Genomic DNA, 22253 nt, shown 5'->3' on the forward strand with positions numbered 1-22253 from the left:
CGGGATGGTGAGCTTACTGCTCAACCCCGTGCCCTTGGAAAGCTGGGGTGGGCCACCTGAGTGTCTGGTCAGAGACGCTCTGTGAGGTTGGGGCAAGAGCCCCATGATTTAGACCCAGTGATGATGGAGGACCGCTGATGTCCTTGTGCCCGTCGCATTCTCCTGCACCCCCTGTGCTCGGATGTTGCCTGGACTTCAGGAACTGAGTTACAGGGAAAGGTTAAATAGCTTCGGACTTTATTCCCTGGAGTGTAAAAGAATGAGGGGAGATTTGACAGAGGCATTTAAAATTATGAGGGGGACAGACAGAGTAAATGCAAGTAGGCTTTTTTCCACTGAGTAAAACACGAAAGTCTGCAGACACCATGATTGAATTAAAAAACACAATTCTGGAGAAATTCAGCAGGTCAAACAGATCAAAGATAAAGATACAGAAATGACATTTCGGGCTTGAGACCTTCATCAAGGTACAGAAAAATGTTGGCAGGCGCCCAAACAAAATGGTGGGGGGGAGGGGTAGGGGGAATGGCATGAACATCAACTTCTCGCCTACTTTCTGTTTTTCCATCCCTTCTCTTTGATCCTCCACCCCTTTCCTTCTCCACTCAGAGAGCCATCCCCCCTCTGCCTGTTTGCTGCTGTGCCCTTCCTCCCTTATCCACCTCCTGCCTGTGGGTCTGCGCTCCTCCGTCTACCCCTGTCCCCCACCATTTTGTTCAGGCTCCTGCCAACATTTTTCTGTACCTTGATGAAGGGCTCAAGCCCGAAACGTAGATTGTGTGACTTTATCTTTGCTATGTGAAGTGCGCTGTTTGACCTGCTGAGTTTCTCTAGTGTCGTGGTTTTTAATTTTTCCACTGAGGGAAGACAAGATTCAAACCAGAGGACCTGGATTAAGGGTGAAAGGAGAAAGGTTTTGCGGAAATATCAGTAGGAACTTCTTCACACAAGGGTGGTGGGCATGTGGAATGAGTTGCCAGCTGAAGTGGTGAATGCGGGCTCAATTTTAACATTTAAGAAATGGGAGGGGCATGGAGGGCTGGGTGCAGGTCAGTGGAAGAATAATAGCACAGACTAGAAGGGCCAAAAGGCCTGTGTTCTGTGCTGTAATTTTCTGTGGTCCTGATAAAACTGAAAGAGGTTGCTGGGTTGGTACTTGCTGGTAGCCTGAGTGATATAAAAACTGAATCCACAGTGGAATGAGTGAATGTTGGAGATGGTGATTGGAGAAACTAATTAATGGACAATATTCCCACCAACCCCTGGGAATCTCCGGCACAAAACCACTCAAAATGGAAGAGCATCTGGGATGGAATTGAGAATGATGAGGCCAGCATCGGGACCACACGGAGCGCTACACCTGCCTATCTGTGGCAGAACCTGCGGTTTCCTCACTGAACCTCATCAGTCACCTCAATAAAATCTCAGTGGGAGCCAGTCAGCCTTGATCCCAGCAGATTGCCTCAGAAGACAGGGCACAGTTTTGTCACAGTTTGTTATTACAGCTGTCCATCCAGAAGAAATATTTGACACTCTCCTTCGGTGAGTGGGGCGAGGAATTTGTTCTCTAAGATCACAGAGAGCACTGGGATATCAGCCTGGACCATGAACCTCAGAGTGAACTACAGGAAAGATATCAATAAGATAGAAAGAGGGCAGAGAAGATATACTAGGATGTTGCCCGACTTCAGGAACCGAGTTACAGGGAAAGGTTAAACAGATTCGGACTTTATTCCCTGGAGAGTAGAAGCATGAGAGGAGATTTGATTGAGATATTTAAAATTTTAAGGGGTATCGATAGAATAAACAAATAGGCTTTTTCCACTTAGGTGAGATACAAACCAGAGGACATGGGTTAAGGGTGAAAGGGGAAAAGTTCAGGGGGAACACGAGGGGAAACATCTTCACAGAGAGCGGTGGGAGTGTGGAATGAGCTGCCAGCTGAGGTGATAAATTTAAGAAGAAATTGACCAGGTACATTGATGGGAGGGGCACGGAGGCCTTTGGACTGAGTGCTGGTCTGTGGGACGAAGCGGAATATTAGTTTGGCACAGATTAGAAGGGGCAAAGGGCCTGTTTCGGTGCTGTAATGTTCTGTGCCATTAGTGTGGTGAAATGAATCGGAATGTGCACTAGAGCAGCCTGCAATAGCCTTACACTTCCCTCACACTTTACTTGGCATAATGGAGCGAGAAATCTTACAGAGAGGGGCAAATGCTGCTATCCACCAACATCACCACAGCTGGGACAATGCAGGAAAACAAGCTCCCTCGGTGGCAAGCTACGAAAGGCTGCCGGATAGAGAAAGCGCAGGTTGGACGGCAAGAAGGCTATTTTGTCCGAGATTGCTCCTGTTCTCAGTACGGGGAGAGAGGGGTAAAACACAGAAGTCTTCAGACACTGTGATTGTAGTTAAAATCTCAGAAATCCTGTAGGAACTCAGGTGGGGTCTCATGGCATCCATAGAAGGTCAAGATATATTACCCATGTTTTGGGCTGGAGTGCTTCTTAAAGGTATAAGCAACAAGCAGGAAGGCACCTGAATAAAGAGTGGGAAGAGAAAGGGGGATGAAGGGGAGGGGGACAGGTCCAGACCAAAAAAACAAAAGGTGTTAACTGGATATGAGGAATGGTGAGAATTCAATTTGACTGTGAAAAGAGAGAGGGAAAAGGATGTGGGGAGAGTTTAAGTGGCAGCCCACACCTGTAATTTGTATGGAACATACTGTAGAACAGTACCGCACAGGTACAGGTATTTCAGGCCACGCTTTCGCCAAATGCAGTCCAAATTAAACTGCCTGCACATGTTACACATCCTGCTATTCACAGCACATCCAAGTGTCACAAACCTTCTTACATCTGCTTTCATCACCACTCCCGGCAGCCCTTTGCAGGCATCCACCTGTGTTTGACCACCAGAATTCTCTATGCGGGAACCAACATTTATTTATTTGTACGTGTATTGTTTGTCTATATGTGTGTTATGTCTGGTTGCGTGTTTTGCACCGATGATCGGAGAGAGCTGTTTTATTGGGTTGTACTTGTACAATGAGAGGACAATAAACTTGACTTAGACTTGAAGCCAAGCAGACCATGCGCCTTCTTTACCACTCTCCCTACTCACATAGCCCTGTTCAATAAGTCTGCATATCAATACTTTTACGAGCCTGCCCATTAACCATTTATTTCCCCCTTTTGTTTGCTCTCCTGAAGTGCAGCCCCTCACATAATCTCTTGCAGTTTGAGGGAGCTTGCTCTGTGAGCCTGCCAAGTTCCAGCACTGCAAAACCAAGGGAATAACGACAAGGTACAAATGTGTCATCTGATTCAGATCCCTGATTGGGCATCGAGCGGACAACCTAATGTACCCGAACATAATGACAATTCACCCCAACTGGGAAACTTCACGGACTGCAGCGTGCATCCTTGACATGCAAATGTGCACCCTGGCCAGTGTGGGGCTGGGTTCAACCCTTGCTCTTGTCTGAAGTCTACTCTCCACATTATTCTCCAAGAAACTCCCCACTATCGATGCAAGGCTCGCCAACCTATAACTTCATGATTTGTCCCTATTGCCCTAATAAAACAGGGGAATAACACTGGCTGAAATAAAACACAAAAGTCTGCCGACACTGTGGTTGAAGCAAGAACCCAACGCTGGAGAAACTTGGCAGGTCAAACAATGTCCTGAATAAAACAAAGACAAAGATGCAGAACCAACGTTTCGGGCTTGAGCCCTTCATCAAGGTGTTAGACCTCGATGATGAGCTCAAGCTTGAAGTGTTAGTTCTGCACCTTTATCTTTGTTATATACAACTTGACCTGCTGAGTTTCTCCAGCATTTTACTCAAATAACATTGGCTCTTTTCCCGTCCCCTGGGACCTAGCATGTGGGGGAAAAAAAAGATGCAAAGATACTGAACCAACTCTTTAAAAGTGTTCTTTAGTCCCAAACACTTTTTTCCCAGTTCCCTTTGACTCCGATCCCCAAAATAACAACAATCAGACTCCCTGTGACAACTCCCATCGTATCTGCTTCCAGATCACAGCACATCAGCTCTCTCCTTTTGCTATCTGTAGTTCTACCAAAACACTGGACTCTGAAACATTACTTGGATCACCTCCATCAAATCTTGCCTACATAATGCAGTCCCTCAGTCTTGCAGTTATTCTAAACCTCTGCATGTTACCATGAAATTGGGCTCATTCCTGCTCTTCCTGGCTGTGTAAACTGAGCCTCTTCTCTTGCCTTACACAGCACAACATCGGAACTTACCCAGTAAATACAGCAGAGGCAGGCCATTCGCCCCGATTGATCCCAGCACTCTTCTGTGCTCTCTAACTTGTCTCATGTTTCACAACAGTTGACAGCAAATTTAGACTTACAACACGGCCCTCGAGTCCGTGCCGCCCAATTAACCTACAACCGATGGGAGGAAACCGGAGCACCTGGTGGAAACCCAAGCAGACATGGGGAGAATGTACAAACTCCTTACAGACAGCGTCAGATTCAAACCCCAGTCGCTGGCGTTGTAACTGTGCCCTCCAGCAACCTTCCACTATCAACCTTGGCAAGAACAAAATAAGGGAGAGGGAAAAGTACAGAAACTACTGTTAATCTAATAATAACCGAACAAACCCTTCTCTCTTGTTCTGTGTGTAAAGAAGAAACCATTCTCCCTCCATAGCCCACAACACAGACACGGAGCCCACAAGCCAGTCACAGCTAGACAGCCTCTCCAACACCTAACAATACATTCAACGCCTCCAGCCTTTCTCGCACAAGAATTCAACCAGTGCTGACAGCTGCTACACTGGAACACAGTGACTATTCAGCCCCCTGATTCCTGCTGTCCCCACTCCAATCAGATCAACCGAAGAGACGACCAATTCAAACTGGACAACATTCTCTTTTGTACATTCAACAAAGGCTTCGTCTATCACTTCAAAGCAAATCACTGCAACGCATCACCACTACACCCCCCCCCCCCCACTCTCTCTCCACACTCAGCCCACCCTCGTCGCATGTATATTCTACCCACTCAAATGACCAATTAGTCTACGACTGTGCACCTTTTCTGGTTCTCCTCTATTCATCATCACTCACTCCAGCACAAGAAACTCCAACACATTTGGGGGCAGGGTTGACGCCAAGGGGGATGCATCCACGGGCACTGTGCCCCCCCCAAGCGAGGTGCTGTGCCCCCTCATAAGGTCGCAGCCATCGCTCACTGTCAGACCTGCCTCTAGCGTCTAGCCTGACGCACACTAGCGACTCTCCACCCACCCCCGGCCGTGTCACTAGTGGGCATCAAGCACCAGTAGTGTCTAGTGACGTTTGACGCAATCAAAGCAGTGCCCTATTTCAGAGGGGTGGATGGTGTAAGCTCTCATCAACAGGTAGGTCCCAGCATCCTGCTGAGGAAGTTCATGAGTGTTTCACTGAGTCCCCCCAACACATTAATGCCCCCCCTCTAACATTCATTCCAGCATCGACCCTGCATTTAGGCAGGTTTGTGACCCAGCTGACATTGCATTTTAATTTCTCTGTGATTCACTAAGAAATCAGTGCAGGTGGAGTTCAATCTGGAGAGGTGTGAAGTGGTGCATTTTGGACGGTCAAACTTTCAGATGGAGTACATGGTTTATGGCAAGATTCTTAACAGTGTGGAAGAATAGAGGGCCCAAATCCATACATATCTCAAGGTCAGCATAAAGGATAGTTAAGAGGGCCTGTGGGATGCTGGGCTTCATCAAAGGGGGATTGAGTTCAGAGTCAAGAGGTCATGTTGCAAGCTCTACAAATCTCTGGTGAGACCACACTTAGCATATTGTGTTCAGTTCTGGTCACCTCATTACAGGAAGGACGTGGAAGCCATGAAGAGGGAGCAGAGGAGATTGGCCAGGCTGTTACCAGGATTGGCAAGGTTAACAGGTTGGAGCCAAGAAGGATGAGATGTGACTTAATAGAGATCTGAGAGATTCTGAAAGACAGATAGGTGCTGGCTGGCCAACCTTTCTCTCAGGGTGGGAGTAGCAAACTCCAGAGAAACATAGGGGGAGAGGGGAACAGGAGGGAGGGGAGTATGGGGGTGATGGGCATTGAGGGAGTGAGGGGATAAGGGGGATGACAGGTTGTGAGGGGGTTAGGGGTTGATGGGGTAAGGGGGGTGACAGAGGTGATGAGGCTGGGGGAACAGGGGGGGAGTATGGGGGTGTCAGGTGTTGAGGGAGTGAGGGAGTCAGGGGGTTGATGGGGGTGGTGGGGGTGATGGAGGGTGGTGGGGGTGACAGGGGTAAGGGAGGTGACAGGGGTAAAGAGGGTGACAGGGGTAAAGGGGGTGACAGGGGTATAGGGGTGACTGGGGTAGAGGGGGGTGACGGGGTAGAGGGGGGTGACGGGGTAGAGGGGGGTGACGGGGTAGAGGGGGGTGACGGGGTAGAGGGGGGTGACGGGGTAGAGGGGGGTGACTGGGTAGAGGGGGGTGACGGGGTAGAGGGGGGTGACGGGGTAGAGGGGGGTGACGGGGTAGAGGGGGGTGACGGGGTAGAGGGGGGTGACGGGGTAGAGGGGGTGACGGGGTAGAGGGGGGGTGACGGGGTAGAGGGGGGGTGACGGGGTAGAGGGGGGTGACAGGGTAGAGGGGGGTGACGGGGTAGAGGGGGGTGACGGGGTAGAGGGGGTGACGGGGTAGAGGGGGTGACGGGGTAAAGGGGGGTGACGGGGTAAAGGGATGGTGACGGGGTAAAGGGGGGTGACGGGGTAAAGGGGGGTGACGGGGTAAAGGGGGGTGACGGGGTAAAGGGGGTGACGGGGTAAAGGGGGTGACGGGGTAAAGGGGGTGACGGGGTAAAGGGGGTGACGGGGTAAAGGGGGTGACGGGGTAAAGGGGGTGACGGGGTAAAGGGGGTGACGGGGTAAAGGGGGTGACGGGGTAAAGGGGGTGTGGGGTAAAGGGGGTGTGGGGTAAAGGGGGTGATGGGGTAAAGGGGGTGATGGGGTAAAGGGGGTGATGGGGTAAAGGGGGTGATGGGGTAAAGGGGGTGATGGGGTAAAGGGGGTGATGGGGTAAAGGGGGTGATGGGGTAAAGGGGGTGATGGGGTAAAGGGGGTGATGGGGTAAAGGGGGTGATGGGGTAAAGGGGGTGATGGGGTAAGTGGGGCGATAGGGTAAAGGGGGATGATGGGGTAAAGGGGGCAATGGGGTAAAGGGGGGTGATGGGGTAAAGGGGGGTGATGGCGTAAAGGGGGGTGATAGAGTGTGAAGGGGTAAGGGGGCCAGGGAACAGGACCCAGGGGATATAGAGGTGACGGGGGTGAGGGGTTGACAGGGGGGGGGAGGGAGATCAGGGTAACTGAACCCAGGAGGGGGCATGGGGTAACATTGGGAATTGGGTGAATAGGACATGAGAGGGAGTGAGGGGGTAACAGGGGGTGAAGGGGACCAGGGAAACCGAAGGGAGGTGGTTAAGGAAGGGGACATGGGGGGTGACAAGGGATGAGGGGTAAGGGGTGGTGGGTGGGGGTAGGAACCAGGGGAACAGACCCAGGAGGGAGGGGATATGGGATGAGGAGGGGACAGGGAAACTGAAGGGAAGAGAGATTGGGGGGTGGAGGGTGATGGGGACTGAGGGACTGGAGGGAATGGGGGACAGGGGGTGAGGGGGACTGGAAGGATGGGGTGACAGGGGGTGAGCGGCACTGGGGAACTGGAGAGGGGGTGATAGGGGCCAAGGGGAGAACCAAGGAAACTGGAGGGAGGGGAGTTACAGGGGGTGAGGGGGCAGGGGGCACCAGGGAAGAGGATCAGGGGCTGAGAGGGAGGTACAGGAGTAACGGGGGTGAGGGGACCAGGGTAACAGGTCCAAGAAGGGGGTATGGGGGTGACAAGGTTGGTGCATGGGGGTACCAGAGGATGAAATGGACTGGGGATGTCAGGAGTAAAATGGGCTGGGGGTGACAAGGGGTGAGGGGAGTGACAGGGGGGTTAGGGCACTGGGGTAATAGGTCCCAGGAGGGGGGGTTTGGGGTGACAAGGTGGGTGCATGAGAGTGACAGAGTGAGGAGGACAGGGGGCGAGGTGGGCTGAGAGTGACAGGGTAACGTGGACTGGGGTGAGGGGGACTGGGGGTGAGGGAACAGGACGAGAGGGAGGGGGTCATGGGGATGAGAGGGGGGACAAGCCCTCCCCGGATCTGCCACTGTCATCCACGCCCAGCTGAGACTCACAGATGCACCGTCCCGTTGGGCAGAAGGCTGCTGCCCGGCACGTCCACCAGCTCCCGCCGGCTGCAGACCACCTTCCTCCGGAGCTGGGGGCTCGCCGGCCCCTTGGTCCTCTCCTCGACACACACGCAAGTGTTGGTGAGCAGCCCGGCGCAGCAGGCTGCCCGGCCGGCCAGCGACAACAGCAAGCCCAGGCTGAGCAGCGCCGGCATGGTCAATGCCCGACTCCCCTCCCCGCTGGACGGGGCAGAATCTCGGTCAGCCCCTTCCCTCAGCAAGTGTCCGCCAGCCCAGAGCCGGATTGCAACCCCTTCCTGCCACTCTCCGCCAGCCTGCGCTCCCTCCACGGCATGTCCGTGTTTCCCGTTACTCGCATCCTAGGCTGCTGCAAAGCGCCGCATATTTGACATCCCCCCCTCTTTGCATCCTTTCGCCTGGAGAGTTTCCGCCGCCTGTAATCAGCTCGCCGGCCAGCACCGTGACATCCACGTCGCCCGTCTGCCCCAGCCTGCGCCCTGGGTCTGTCTTTCTGCCCGGCTGCAGAACGGGCTGAGTTCCCTCGACCCGCATCCGAAGGCGAGCCAGGGGGACGAGACACGCACCCCTCCGGGTCCTAACGCCGCCTCACCACTGACGCACTGACTTGCATGATTCCTTTTTTTTGCCGAGACAGGACGGGTTTGTCCTTCAACCACGGGGTCTGCAGACTTTGGGGTCTGCTGCACAGCTCGGTCAAAATCTCCTCCAGGCATTTCCACCCTGAAGAAGTTCTCCTTTCACATGAGCCCGAAACGTCGGTTTTGGTTCTTGATCTTTGCCGTATAAAGGACACTGTTTGACCCGCTGAGTTTCCCCAGCATTTTGTATGTCTGCAAACACCCAGGGAACTCTGAACAAGGTGTGGAGGGAAAGTGTAGAAAGCTGTTAAAATAATAGAATTGCTGTGATTCAAGTAAAAACACAACTTTAAACTTTCGGGGTTTTTTTGCGGGTTGCTTGAATTCCGGATAACAGGGACTATGTTAAAGATACACCAGCAACACGGCAGGCTTGAGCCTTTCATCAAGGTACAAGCAAAATGCAGGCAGGCCCTGTGGAAGACTGCTGTACATTACAGAAGGCAGCTGGAGTTCAATCTGGATAAATGTGAGGCGATGCATTCAGAAGGTTCAATATGAAGGCTGAGTATAGGGTTAATGGTTGGATACTTAATCAGACCCCCAAGAGATCCAATTAAGTATCTGACCATTAACCCTATACACAGCCTTCCTGTTTGGGGTCCAAAATCCACAGATCTCTCAAGGTCGCAGGTTGATAGGACGGTTAAGAAGGCCTAGGGGATGCCGGGCTTCATTAGTTGGGGAATGAGTTCAAGAGTCAAGAGATCATGTTGCAACTCTACAAATCTCTGGTGAGACCACATTTGGGGTATGGTGCTCAGTTCTGGTCGCCTCATTGGAGGAATGATGTGGAATCCATGGAGAGGGTGCAGAGGAGATGTTGCCTAGATTGAAAAATAAGTCTTATGAGGCAAGGTCAACAGAACTGGGACTTTCCTCTCTGGAAGGAAGGATGAGAGGTGTCTACAAGATTCTAAAAGGCATAGATAGAGGGGGCGGCCGGTGCCCATTTCCCAGGATAGGATCAGCAAACACCAGAGGACATCTGTACAAAGTGAAAGGAAGGAGACGTCAGGGAAAATCTTCTTTACACAGAGAGTTGTTCATGTCTAGAATGCCTTGGTGGTAGAGGCTGAAACATTAGGGGCATTTAAGAGATTCTTAGACAGGCACATGGATGAAAGAAAAAAATAGAGGGTTATGAGGTTGGAAGGGTTCAGTTTTTTTTGTAAGAATATATGGGTCGGCCTAACATCGAGAGCCGAAGGGCCTGTACTGTGCTGTAGTGTTCTGTGTTTTATAAAAAAATGATAAGAATTCTCTGGGGCAAGAGACATCTGAACTAAGCTCAGAGCTACTTAACAACCAGCCATCATTATCATCGAATCTCATTGAGGACACACAAAACACAAAAGTAGAGCAGGAGGGACCCTCAAACCTTGCCTGCTGTTCAATATGGCCCTAACTGATCTACAATGGCCTGAGCTCCTCCTCTATGACAGTTCCCCCTAGCCTTCAAAGGCACAGTAGGTTGCGCTCTGGAGTAATGGAGGCTTCATATGTAACCCCTGTTCCTCACACTACCTGTGCCCTCCAAACTGTGGATGTGATACAAAGAGGAGGTTGTCGGACATGGGGAGAGGACATCGTCCTGATGAGTTACAGCAGCTGGATTTATTCTACTCCAGAGTGCTGAGGGCAATGACAGGAATGGCCATTATCTGCCTTACACAGATGATTAACTCCAAACACCGTCCCCAACCATCAACCAATGGGCTAGTGCCCCACACACCTCACCTAAAGGTATCAGCTCCATTCCAGGTCCTGGTAGAGTGACTTGTTAACACATCTCCTAGTCGAGTCATGGTTGGGGCTGTCAACAGTTGACCAGTGATATATATTTCCTGGTCAGAAAGTTGTCTAACTCGGAGCTGACCTCGCTGATGGGGACATTCCCACGTGGATGTAACCCTCAGACAGTAGGACATGCTGTTGGAGTTATCAGAACCTGCACTTCTGTAGATGTGCCCTGTAAATGAGGGGTTCTGGTGATGGAGGGAAAGTGAGCTGACAGGCTACATCATGGTCTGGTGATGGGAAGACCAAAACCCCTGTGCATAAACCCCTGCAAAAGGTAGTGGACACAACCCAGGGCATCACAGTCAGAACCCTCCCTACCATCGAGAACATCTACAGGGAACGCTGCCGTCGGAGAGCAGCAGCGATCATCAAAGACCCACCCCACCCAGCACACGCTCTGTTCTCGCTGCTGCCATCAGGAAAGAGGTATCGATGCCACAAGACTCGCCCCACCAGGTTCAGGAACAGCTGCTCCCCCTCCACCATCAGACTCCTCAACCACAAACTCAATCAGGGACTTGTTTTGGAACTCTTACTTTTGCACTTTATTGATTTTTTTTCTAGTCAGTTTGTTTACATTTCATTATTTGTTTTACATGTGTACGTTGAGTTCAATTTCTTTTGCACTACCAATAGGTGGTCATTATACCTCTCGTGCAGGAAAAAGAATCTAAGGGTTGTATGTGAGGCCATGACAACAATCTGAAATCTGAATGAACGTTTTAAGATGTTAATCCATCTTGATCCATCATTTGAGAGAACAAATCACCAACACTGGGGTCAGTGCATGGAGTGGAAAAGTTTTAGATGCACCACCTAAATCCCACTGCAGAACACAACTGCTCCCTCCCTCACACTTCCCAAGACAGACCAGCATCTCCAATGAGTGGGATGATCCATTCAGGGATGGTGTGGAGTCCCAAGTCAGACTGATGGTGTCATCTCTCAGATCAGATGTTACCAGACACTGCAGTGGCCTGAGGTTGATGAGGGAATGCAGTCAGGGCCAATATCCAGAGCAAAGTGTTTATCCTCTGGCAGTGGCTGGCATCAGTACTCGCTGATCTCATCACTCTCAGGGCTAAAGAAATCAAAGAGCCAGGTCAAAACAACATGAATCCTGAGAAAACAGCAGGCGCCAGCCAACAACCAGACCTGATGCCTCTACCAGACCAGGACTACCACAACAATGTTGGAGAGGCAGCACTGAGCGATTGCCGCACTGTCGAGGGGTGGTAAGGGAGTTCCACACTGTTTGAGATGGTTTCCCGTGTATGCAGGTCTTGGTACCTGGGTGTTCCCAGCAAGGCTAGCATGTATTTGCCATCTGTAGTTGCCCTCGAGAAGTTGGGGTGAGCTGCCTTCAACCACTGTCGAACGTCCGATGACAGTGTTCCCTCAGTACTGATCCTGAAGAGCTTCAGAATGTGAACTCTGTGACTAAAAAAATGGGCAGTGACATGTTTCTCTGCCACAGTGACTGGACTTCCTCAGCAGAATGAAGCGGGCAAGGCTATCAGCCAACATCGTGACAACCTTCTACAGGAGCTCCTTCGAGAGCATCCTGACCGGCTGCATCACAGTGCGGTACGGTTGCTGCAGAGAAATGGGTCGGAGGTCAATCCACAAGACCATGAGAGTGGCAGAGAGGATCACTGGAGTTTTCATCGACATGATCTATCAGGATCATGTCTGAAGAGGGTGCTCAAAATCACCCCGCACACGGCATCTTTCAGCTGCTCCCGTTGGGGAAGAGATCCAGGAGGATCAGAGCCTGCACCACCAGGCTGAGGAACAGCTTCTCCCCACGGCCAGTGAGAATGTTGAACGACCAAAGGAATAGCTCACACTCACCATCCGAGACTCTCTATTCGGAGACCAACATTTATTTGTATAGATGAATACTTGTCCTGTATATGTATTGTGTGTCTGTATGTGTGTTATGTCTGTGTGTTTTGCATCGAGGGCCAGAGAACACTGTCATCGGGTTGTACGTGCAATCAGATGACAATACACTTGACCACCCTGTGAGGATGAGGTGTGGCCTGGGGAACCTGCAAGTTGCCCGGCTGACCTCCCCTTCTTGCCTCTTGAGGTTTGGGAGGAGCTGACTGAGTCGTATTGGGCAGTGGGCAAGTAACGGCACGGCCTAGATGTCCTGCGCTGGCAGTGGGCTGGGTGAGTACCAAGGGAGGTGGACGGGATGGTGTCAAGCATCCTGCTGTTGAACTCATCCAGACGAGGGTAACGATTCTGAAACGCTCCTGACTCGTGTCAGCAGTGGATTCACTCACCTCTGCACACTCAGCCCCTGTTCCTGTCACCATTGTATTTCTCTGGCTGGTTAAAAAAGAGCTTCTGGTCCATGTGGGCACCTACGATGTTGATAGTGATGCACCTTAGCAATGGTAATGCCAGAAACTGAGCACCCAGTTAGATTACAGCACAGAAACAAGCCCCTTTGGCCCTTCTAGTCTGTTCAGAACCTTTTTTTGCCTTGCCCCACTGACCTGCACCCTGTGCATGCCCATCCCATCCACGTACCTGTCCAAATTCTCTTCAATATTAAAATTGAGCCCGCATTCACCACCTCAGCTGGTAACTCGTTCCACACTCTCACCACTCCCTGTATGAAGAAGTTCAGCCTAAACTTTTCCCCTTTCAAATGGCCACTCAATACTTTGGGTCAGCACTAAAGTAGGTAAAGGTGAGATTATATCCATGAAGGGGGAAAGGTGGGGAAGGGCAAAGAGGGTATAGTACAGAAGGTGGGAGAGGTGGAGAGGGAGAAACCACTGGCAGCCAGGTAGGGGAGAGAGTTGTAGAGAAAAGGAGCAGGTAATGAAGATAGAAACCATGGAACCAGATAGAGGCGGGGTTAGCTAAAGTCAGAAAAATCGAAATTCATCCCATTAGGTTTAAGGCCGTGCTGGAGGTAATACAATGTGGGGTTCCTAGAATTTATCTTTGGCTTCACCCTGGCTATGATTTGAGGTGCAGTAGATGGTCCGACTGTCCCCATTACAGATGGGCTCTTCCAGTTTATTTTTTCAGATGGATGTTACTTCCTACCTACAGTCTGTCCAGGCCTTGGAGCACAAGTGTCCATATGACAGTTGGCTCATTGGCCAAGAGAGTGGTGCAGTGTCCAAGGACAACTCGAGGGAAGTTGTGCATGACTTGAGGTGCAGCACAGAGAGAGTGCCACACTGGCGGAGGTCCGATACTTTGGAGATCATGTTAATGCTCCAAAGATCCCATTAAATCAGTGGTTCTCAACCTTTTTTTCCACTCACATACCGTACTAAATACAGAGCTCCTACGTGTAAGGGATTACTTAAGGTAGTTTGAGTGTGGGGAAAAAAGATTGAGGATTTATTGAACTCTATGTTTCAATTAAAACTCTGCACCCTCTCTGAAATTATTTGGAAGAACTGAATTCACCTCAATGTCCTGTCAACTGTAACCTCACTAACAAATAATTCATCTGCTTCTTGCTACCTACAACATGTTCCCACTACGAGACACATCTTCCCCTCTCCTCCCCTCTCTGCCTTCTGTGGAGACTGCTCCCTCCATGACTCCTCACCAACACCCCCCCCCCCCCACCACCAGAACCTTCCCCTGCGGCCACAGGAAGTTCCACATTTGCCCCCACACCTCCTCCCTCGCCACCGTTCGGGGCCCCAAACATGGCAGCTTGAAAGGGCCTCTTGTTTGCCCTCCCTCCCTCATCCACCAATTACCTCTTGTCTGTGGGTCTGTGCCCCTCACTCTACCACTTTGTTTGGGTGCCTGCCAACATTTTCCATACCTTGATAAAGGGCTCAAGGCTGAAACGTGTTACATAAAGTACACGGTTTCTCCTGTATTGTGTGGTCGCTAACAATAGGTTATCTGCTCCTTGCTGTGGGAGGGAGCTCGCTTTGAACTACATTTCCTAAACCATGGCAACTGACTTCAGGTATTCCAACAATGCAAACGCTTCTCCCACTTTCAACCCCTTTCCCCAAGGGCTGCAAACTGCGCCTCTCACCACCCCAGTCCTTCCTTTCCTTCCTTTCTTCCCCACGCCTGGATTCCATCCATCATTGACCATCCCAGTGGGTAGTTCGCTTGTTCTGGGAACAAGTCACGTGCAGCACCGCAAGGCTATTTTCCTAACTGCTGCCATCGAGTAAAAATTGAAACACAAGTCATAAATTATGAGTTTGATGCAATGTAAAGCACATCTGTAAAACATTTCCTTCAATCCTTCTACCCAACTGTGGTGCTAACTTTAATAAATCAGGGGAAAAAAATTCTCCACGTGAATCACAAAGGGCCTTTCAAAGCCAAAGGAAATGACAATTGCCAATCACTAGTTTATACTCTTATATGTCCACTCACCTCCTGCACCTGGCACGTCAAAGCATATGAATGGCTGAAGTGCATGTTTCTTCATATGCGAGAAAACAAGGACAAAGAAGTAGAACAGCAGGCCATTCAGTCCCTCACCCCTGGTTTGTACCTTCTACAGGAACTCTATCGAGAGCGTTCTGACTGGCTGCATCACAGTGTGGCTGCAGAGAAATGGGTTGGAGGTCAATCCATAGGACCACAAGAGTGGGTCACTGGAGTCTACTTCCCCTGCACAGCCTCCCCCCCACCCCTCCCCACTCCCCATCAATGTGATCTACTGAGATCCTAGTCTGAAGAGGGCTCGTTAATTCATTGAGGGCCCCTTCCAGCCTGCACACAGCATCTTCCAGCTGCTCCCATCAGGGAAGAGATGCGGGAGGATCAGAGCCAGCACCACCCGGCTGAGGGACAGCTTCTTCCCACGGGCAGTGAGAACGGTGAACGACCAAAGGAACTGCTCACATGAACCATCCGAGACTCTCGTATTCATGAAACAATATTCATTTATATTATGAAATACTTGTCCTGCATGTGTACTGTTTGTCTGCATGTGTGTTATGACTGGTTGCTTGTCTGGGTGTTTTGCACGGAGGACCAGAGAACAGTGTTTAATTGGGTTGTATTTGTGCAATCAGATAATAAACTTGACTACTTCAAGATCACGGTTGATTGTCTCCTTCGAATACCATTTTCCTGCCCTCCTCCATACCTTTGTTACCTTTAACTTCTCAGTTTTGGTTTAGAATAAGCTTGTAATCGGGTCTCCACAATCCCTCCAGGGTAGGACTACATCTTATTATGAGAATGATCTCTCGTTCTGGACTCCTCAGCCATGGGGAATATGCTCCCTGCATCCACCGTTAAGTTCTGCAAGAACATACCACATACACTAGTGTAAAAGTTGTCTTTTGGAGACCATTTTTTAACTGTTAAATTTATGAGAGCGACTATTACATGGATGCTACTTTTGACCACGGTAAGTATCTGCATCGTCAGAGGCGTCGTGAGCTCTGATCGATGGGTGGCCAGAACCAATTCAGAGGTCCACGGTCGAGGCATCAGGACTTCCAATCGGTGGATAGCTGGAGACAAGTGGGAAGTCTACGATCGAGGCGTTGGGAGTTCCGATGGGCCAGCGTCTGGGGACAAGAGAGAAGACTATGGTTGAGGTGTCAGGAGCTCCAATGAGCGGGTGCCTGGGGCCAAGTGGGAAGTCCGCGGTCGAGGCATCTGGAGCGCCGATGGGCCGGCATCTGGGGACAAGGCTGCTGGAGGCATCGGAAATTTCAAAGGGCATGCGGCCAAGGCCGAGTTGAGAGACCAGGGTCGAATTTTACATGCAATATATGGAAAATACCAGATTTGGAGGCCAAAAGTAGAGATGACTTTTACACGAGAACTTATGGTAAAATAATGTCTCTGTGGTCCCACGTGTGAGCTCCAAAATGGACCCACGTACCCACTCACACAGACATGACAGTGGAGCATGGGAACCCTGGACCCACGTACCCACTCACAGACATGAAAGTGGAGTGTGGGATCCCTGGACCCACGTACCCACACACACAGACATGAGAGTGGAGTGTGGGAACCCCACCTGTCCAGAATTTACAAAAAAGCAGATGGTCTCGTGGTTGTCCGTGAGCTTTCTAGGCATTCACTGATGGAGAATAGTATATGCTGAAGTACCTGGCCTCTGCTGGCAAGCCAACTCATGATGCTCATCCTTCATTCCCATTGGTCAGGTGGTGGAGAGCTACTTTCTGCAGCTACCCCAGTCCAACGTGCTGTTGAAAAGCAGCTGCCAGATGGATCAGGCGACTGTAGAGCTTCAGAACAGTCAATCTCACGTGCTTCTTTCAGATGGTGGTCTTTCTGCTGCCATGATCATTTTGAGAGGTAGTGGGTTGTCCGGCTTTGAGTTTCCAGTGAAACATGGGCCTTCCCCTCTTCCCCCCACCCCCACCTTCCCATAGACTATATCGGGACTCCTTGGCACTCTGTATAGAGGACTGATTTGGACTCGGTCACTCTCTTGGGGATTCAGATGTTTTATTTGATTGGGTTCTGGACCGGTGCAAAACCTGAGATGAGCCGTAAGTTCACCTGCTGGAGTTTCCCAGCAGGTGTGTGCTGAGAGGAGCAGTGTGATGTTTAATATCACAAACCTTTCATGTAATGGAACAGTTTCTCTCCCCGCAGAAGCTGCCTGCCCTGCAGCTTTCTGTTTAATTTCTGAACATCAGCGCCTTCTCAGATATTGCTAATGTTAGGAGCTACAGTGCCCTCCATGATGTTTGGGACAAACATACTTTTATTTCCTTTATCTTCCCCTGTGCCCCAGTTTTAAATTTGTAATCAAACAATTCACATGTAATTGAAATGCACATTCCATATTTTTATTTGTGTACAATTTTGTTTGGCCATGTAGAAATTCCAGCCCTTTATATACACAGCACCATGTTTGGGAAATTTGGCTTTACTGGTGTTTGTGAGTACTCACTCATTCATTCAGGTGCCTTGCCATTTGACATGGGTGCCTTGCCATTTGGCATGGACGATCGTGTATCTCCAACCATCATGATTTCTGACTCTCTGAATTGTAGTTGTTGCCTCCCCCGTTCTCCTTCGGTGAAGGCTCCATCTTTGAGCTGCGACCGTAGTCGATGTTGACTTCATGATTGTACAAGGGGAAAAATACTGAAGGGTTTCCCGTTGCATTCTTCATTTGCAGTGTCCGTACTGGACGGGAAACTCTGGTCATTGATCAGCAGATTCATCTGCCTGGTGTTTTTAGCTTTACAACCATAAATTCCAATTTGTAGAATCTGCTTGTAAAAACCATCCACCACCTACAATCCACAGCTTCACGTGACTCTGAGTGGGAGGCTAAACAGGTACTACACCTTACTCAAGAGTGACACCTGCAGGCTCTCAGACAGAAGGAGCACCTTACACCTCCTTGGCTGAGGAGTGGCACAGCACTGACACCTGTGAGTACTCAGGTATGTTTAATTGCTTCATTGGTGCAGGGATAAGAGAGCTGGGCTTGCTTTGAAGCTTTTGATCACCTTTGGAGTCTGTAGTTGCCATTTTTCCACATGACGACCAAAGTTGTGCCAATGAAAGTCAAAGTAGCCATAATGAGGCTGAAAAACCAGAATAAGACAGGAAGGGGCATCACCCAAACCTTAGGATTTTGAAAATCAACTGTTTGGAACATTATCAAGAAGAAACAGCGTTCTGGTGAGCTCATTGATCGCAAAGGGACTGGTATTCCAAGGAAGATCTCCGGTGCTGATGACCGAAAAATTCTCATCATGAAGAAAAATCCCCAAACTCCTGTCCGACAGATCAGAAACACTCTTCAGGAGGCAGGTGTGGATGCGTTAATGACGACTGTCCGAGAAGACTTCATGTACAAAAATACACTGCAAGTTGCAATATACTAGTTAGCGTCAGAAACAGGACGGCCAGATTACAGTTTGCCAAGAAGTACTTAAAAGAGCCTGTAGAATTAACCATATAACCACTTACAGCACAGAACAGGCGAGTTCGGCCCTACTAGTCCATGCCGTAACAAATCCCCACCCTCCTAGTCCCACTGACCAGCACCCAGTCCATACCCCTCCAGTCCTCTCCTATCCATGTAACTATCCAGTCTTTCCTTAAATGTAACCAATGATCCCGCCTCGACCACGTCTGTCGGAAGCTCATTCCACATCCCCACCACCCTTTGCGTAAAGAAATTTCCCCTCATGTTCCCCTTATAATTTTCCCCCTTCAATCTTAAACCATGCTCTCTAGTTTGAATCTCCCCACTCTTAATTGAAAAAGTCTATCCACGTTTACTCTGTCTGTCCCTTTTAAAATCTTAAACACCTCTATCAAGTCCCCTCTCAATCTTCTACGCTCCAGAGAAAAAAGCCCCAGTCTGCACAACCTTTCCCTGTAACTCAAACCTTGAAATCCTGTCAACATTCTCGTGAACCTTCTCTGCACTCTCTCTATTTTGTTTATATCTTTCCTATAATTTGGTGATCAAAACTGTACACAGTACTCCAAATTTGGCCTCACCAATGCCTTGTACAATTTCATCATAACCTCCCTACTCTTGAATTCAATACTCCGATTTATGAAGGCCAACATTCCAAATGCCTTCTTCACCACACCATCTACCTGAGTATCAGCCTTGAGGGTACTATTTACCACAACTCCTAAATCCCTTTGTTGCTCTACACATCTCAATAGCCTACCATTTAATGCATATGACCTATTTAGATTTGCCTTTCCAAAATGTAACACCTCACACTTATCTGTATTAAATTCCATCAGCCATTTCTCAGCCCACACCTCCAGCCTTCCTAAATCACCTTTTAATCTACGGTAATCTTCCTCACTGTCCACAACACCACCAATCTTTGTATCATCTGCAAACTTGCTTATCCAATTCTCCACCCCTACTTCCAGATCGTTAATATATATAACAAACAATAGTGGACCGAGGACCGATCCCTGAGGAACTCCACTAGTCACAGGCCTCCAATTGGACAAACAATTTTCTACCACTACTCTCTGACACCTCCCATCCAACCATTGGTGAATCCATTTCACTACCTCCTCATTTTTACCTAATGCCTCCACCTTTTTTCCTAACCTCCTGTGGGGAACTTTGTTAAAAGCTTTACTAAAGTCTAAATAGACAACATCCACAGCTTTCTCTTCATCAACCTTTTTTGTAACCCCCTCGAAAAACTCAATCAGGTTTGTCAAGCATGATCTACCCCTGACAAAACCATGCTGATTACTCCCTAGCAATCCCTGTACCTCCAAATAATTGTAAATACCATCCCTCAGAACACTTTCCATCAACTTGCCCACCAGACGTCAGACTCACGGGCCTACAATTCCCAGGTTTACATTTAGACCCTTTCTTAAACAGCGGAACCACATGCGCCACCCTCCAATCCTTTGGCACTACCCCCGTGGCCAGAGACATCCTAAATATCTCTGTTAATGGCCCCACTATCTGTCCACTAGCCTCCCTGAGTGTCCTTGGGAATATTTTGTCCGGTCCCGGAGATTTATCCACCTTTATCTTTCTCAGCACAGCCATCACTACCTCCTTGGTTATCCTTATAAGCTTCATTACCTCCCCACTATTTTTCTTTACCTCAACTGGTTCAATATTTTTTTCCCTAGTGAATACCGAGGCAAAGAAATCATTCAAAATTTCCCCCATTTCCTCTGACTTCTCACTCAGCCTACCCTCACTATCTACAAGGGGTCCAATTTTATCCCTCACTAATCTTTTACTTTTAATGTACTTATAGAAACCCTTTGGATTTATTTTTACTCTGTCTGCCAAAGCCTCGTCATGCCTTTTTTTGGCCTTTCTAATTTCTTTCTTAAGATTCCTTCTACACTCCTTGTAGTCCTCCTTCAAATTGTCAGCTCTCTGTTCTTTATACCTCTTGTACACCTCCCTTTTTCTCCTAACCAAATTTCCAATACTCCTCGAAAACCAAGCCTCCCTATGACTTCCAGCCTTTCCTTTGATCCTCACTGGGACATAACTACTCTGTACCCTTAAAATTTCTTTTTTGAATATCCTCCATTTCTCATTTACACCCTCACCTGAAAATATCCTGTCCCACTCAATACTCCCCAAATCCCTTCTTATTCTTTCAAAATTTGCTCTTCTCCAATCCAGAACCTCAACTTTAGGCCCCTCCTTGCTCCTCCCTAAAACTACCTTAAAACTAACAGAATTATGATCACTAGACCCAATTGGATCTCCAGTATTAATGTCTGATACCTGACCTAGCTCGTTCCCTAACAGGAGATCCAGTATTACACTGTCCCGAGTTGGTTCTTCTACTAATTTGCCAAGAAGTACTTAAAAGAGCCTGTAGAATTAACCATATAACCACTTACAGAACAGAACAGGCCAGTTCAGCCCTAATAGTCCATGCCGAAACAAATCCCCACCCTCCTAGTCCCACTGATCAGCACCCGGTCCATACCCCTCCAGTCCTCTCCTATCCATGTAACGATCCAGTCTTTCCTTAAATGTAACCAATGATCCCGCCTCGACCACATCTGTCGGAAGTTCATTCCACATCCCCACCACCCTTTGCATTTTGGACAAAAGGTCTTGTGGACAGATGAGACCAGGGTTAATCTGTATCAGATGGGAAGAGCAAACTGTGGAGGCGTGAAGCCCAAGATCTAAAGCATACAGCCTCATCTATGAAACGTGGTGGTTAGGGTGTAATGGTCAGGGCACTTATCTTCATTGATGATGTAACTGCTGGTGACCGTAGCAACATGAATTCTGAGCAAATGTCTCCAAACTCACTGGATATCGTTTCATCCTGCAGCAAGACAATGATCCCAGACATACTGTTTGTGATAGTACAGATCTATCACCAATGTATATAGTGTATATAGTTACAGTATCTAGACTGTGCTTACAGCGATTGGCTGAGAGCTTAGCCACGCCTACTGTCTGGGCCTTAAAGGATTGTGTCCCTAGCCAGGTCGGATCATTCCAGACTGGTCGGCCACCTGTGAAGAGCTCCTGTCTTTTGCTAATAAAAGCCTTGGTTTGGATCAACAAGTCTTTGATTCTTTCGACGAGCTTTCCACTGCTAAAGCAACAAAGGAGCTAAAAACTGGAAAATTCAAGTCGATCACCCAATCTAAATCCAATTGAGATAAAAGTAAAACATGAAAGTCTGCAAACAGTGGTTGAAGTAAAAACACAATGCTGGAGAAACTCTGCAAGTCAAACGGTGTCCTTTATAGAGCAAAGATAAATATCCACACCCTTCCCTCTCTATTCCCAGAGCCCTCCCTCCCTTATCCATCTATTACCTCCCTCTCTCTACCCTTCGTCACACCATTTTGTTTGGATGCCTACCGAGATTTTTCCAGACCTTGGTGAAGGGCTCAGGCCCAAAACGTCGGTTATGAATCTTTATCTTTGCTGAAGAAACACACAAAGATCAGCGTGTACAGAGCTGTTGTCATACCCACGCTCCTGTTCGGCTCCGAATCATAGGTCCTCTACCGGCATCACCTACGGCTCCTAGAACGCTTCCATCAGCGCTGTCTCCGCTCCATCCTCAACATTCATTGGA

The 22253-nt window shown here is 49.1% G+C and overlaps 1 protein-coding gene across 1 annotated transcript in view; it reads right to left on the bottom strand.

The window, feature by feature from the left end:
* The window catches only part of adgra2 (adhesion G protein-coupled receptor A2), a 166513-nt gene extending 157677 nt beyond the window's left edge, over positions 1-8836 (bottom strand). The window contains exon 1 of the mRNA XM_069917465.1: positions 8231-8836. Within this exon, the coding sequence (XP_069773566.1) occupies positions 8231-8439 (209 nt within the window). The 5' untranslated portion in view covers positions 8440-8836. The remainder of the gene's footprint in view (positions 1-8230) is intronic.
* Positions 8837-22253: the final 13417 nt, after the last annotated feature.

This window comes from Narcine bancroftii, chromosome 2, assembly GCF_036971445.1.
Source record: "Narcine bancroftii isolate sNarBan1 chromosome 2, sNarBan1.hap1, whole genome shotgun sequence".
Classification (NCBI taxonomy): domain Eukaryota; kingdom Metazoa; phylum Chordata; class Chondrichthyes; order Torpediniformes; family Narcinidae; genus Narcine; species Narcine bancroftii.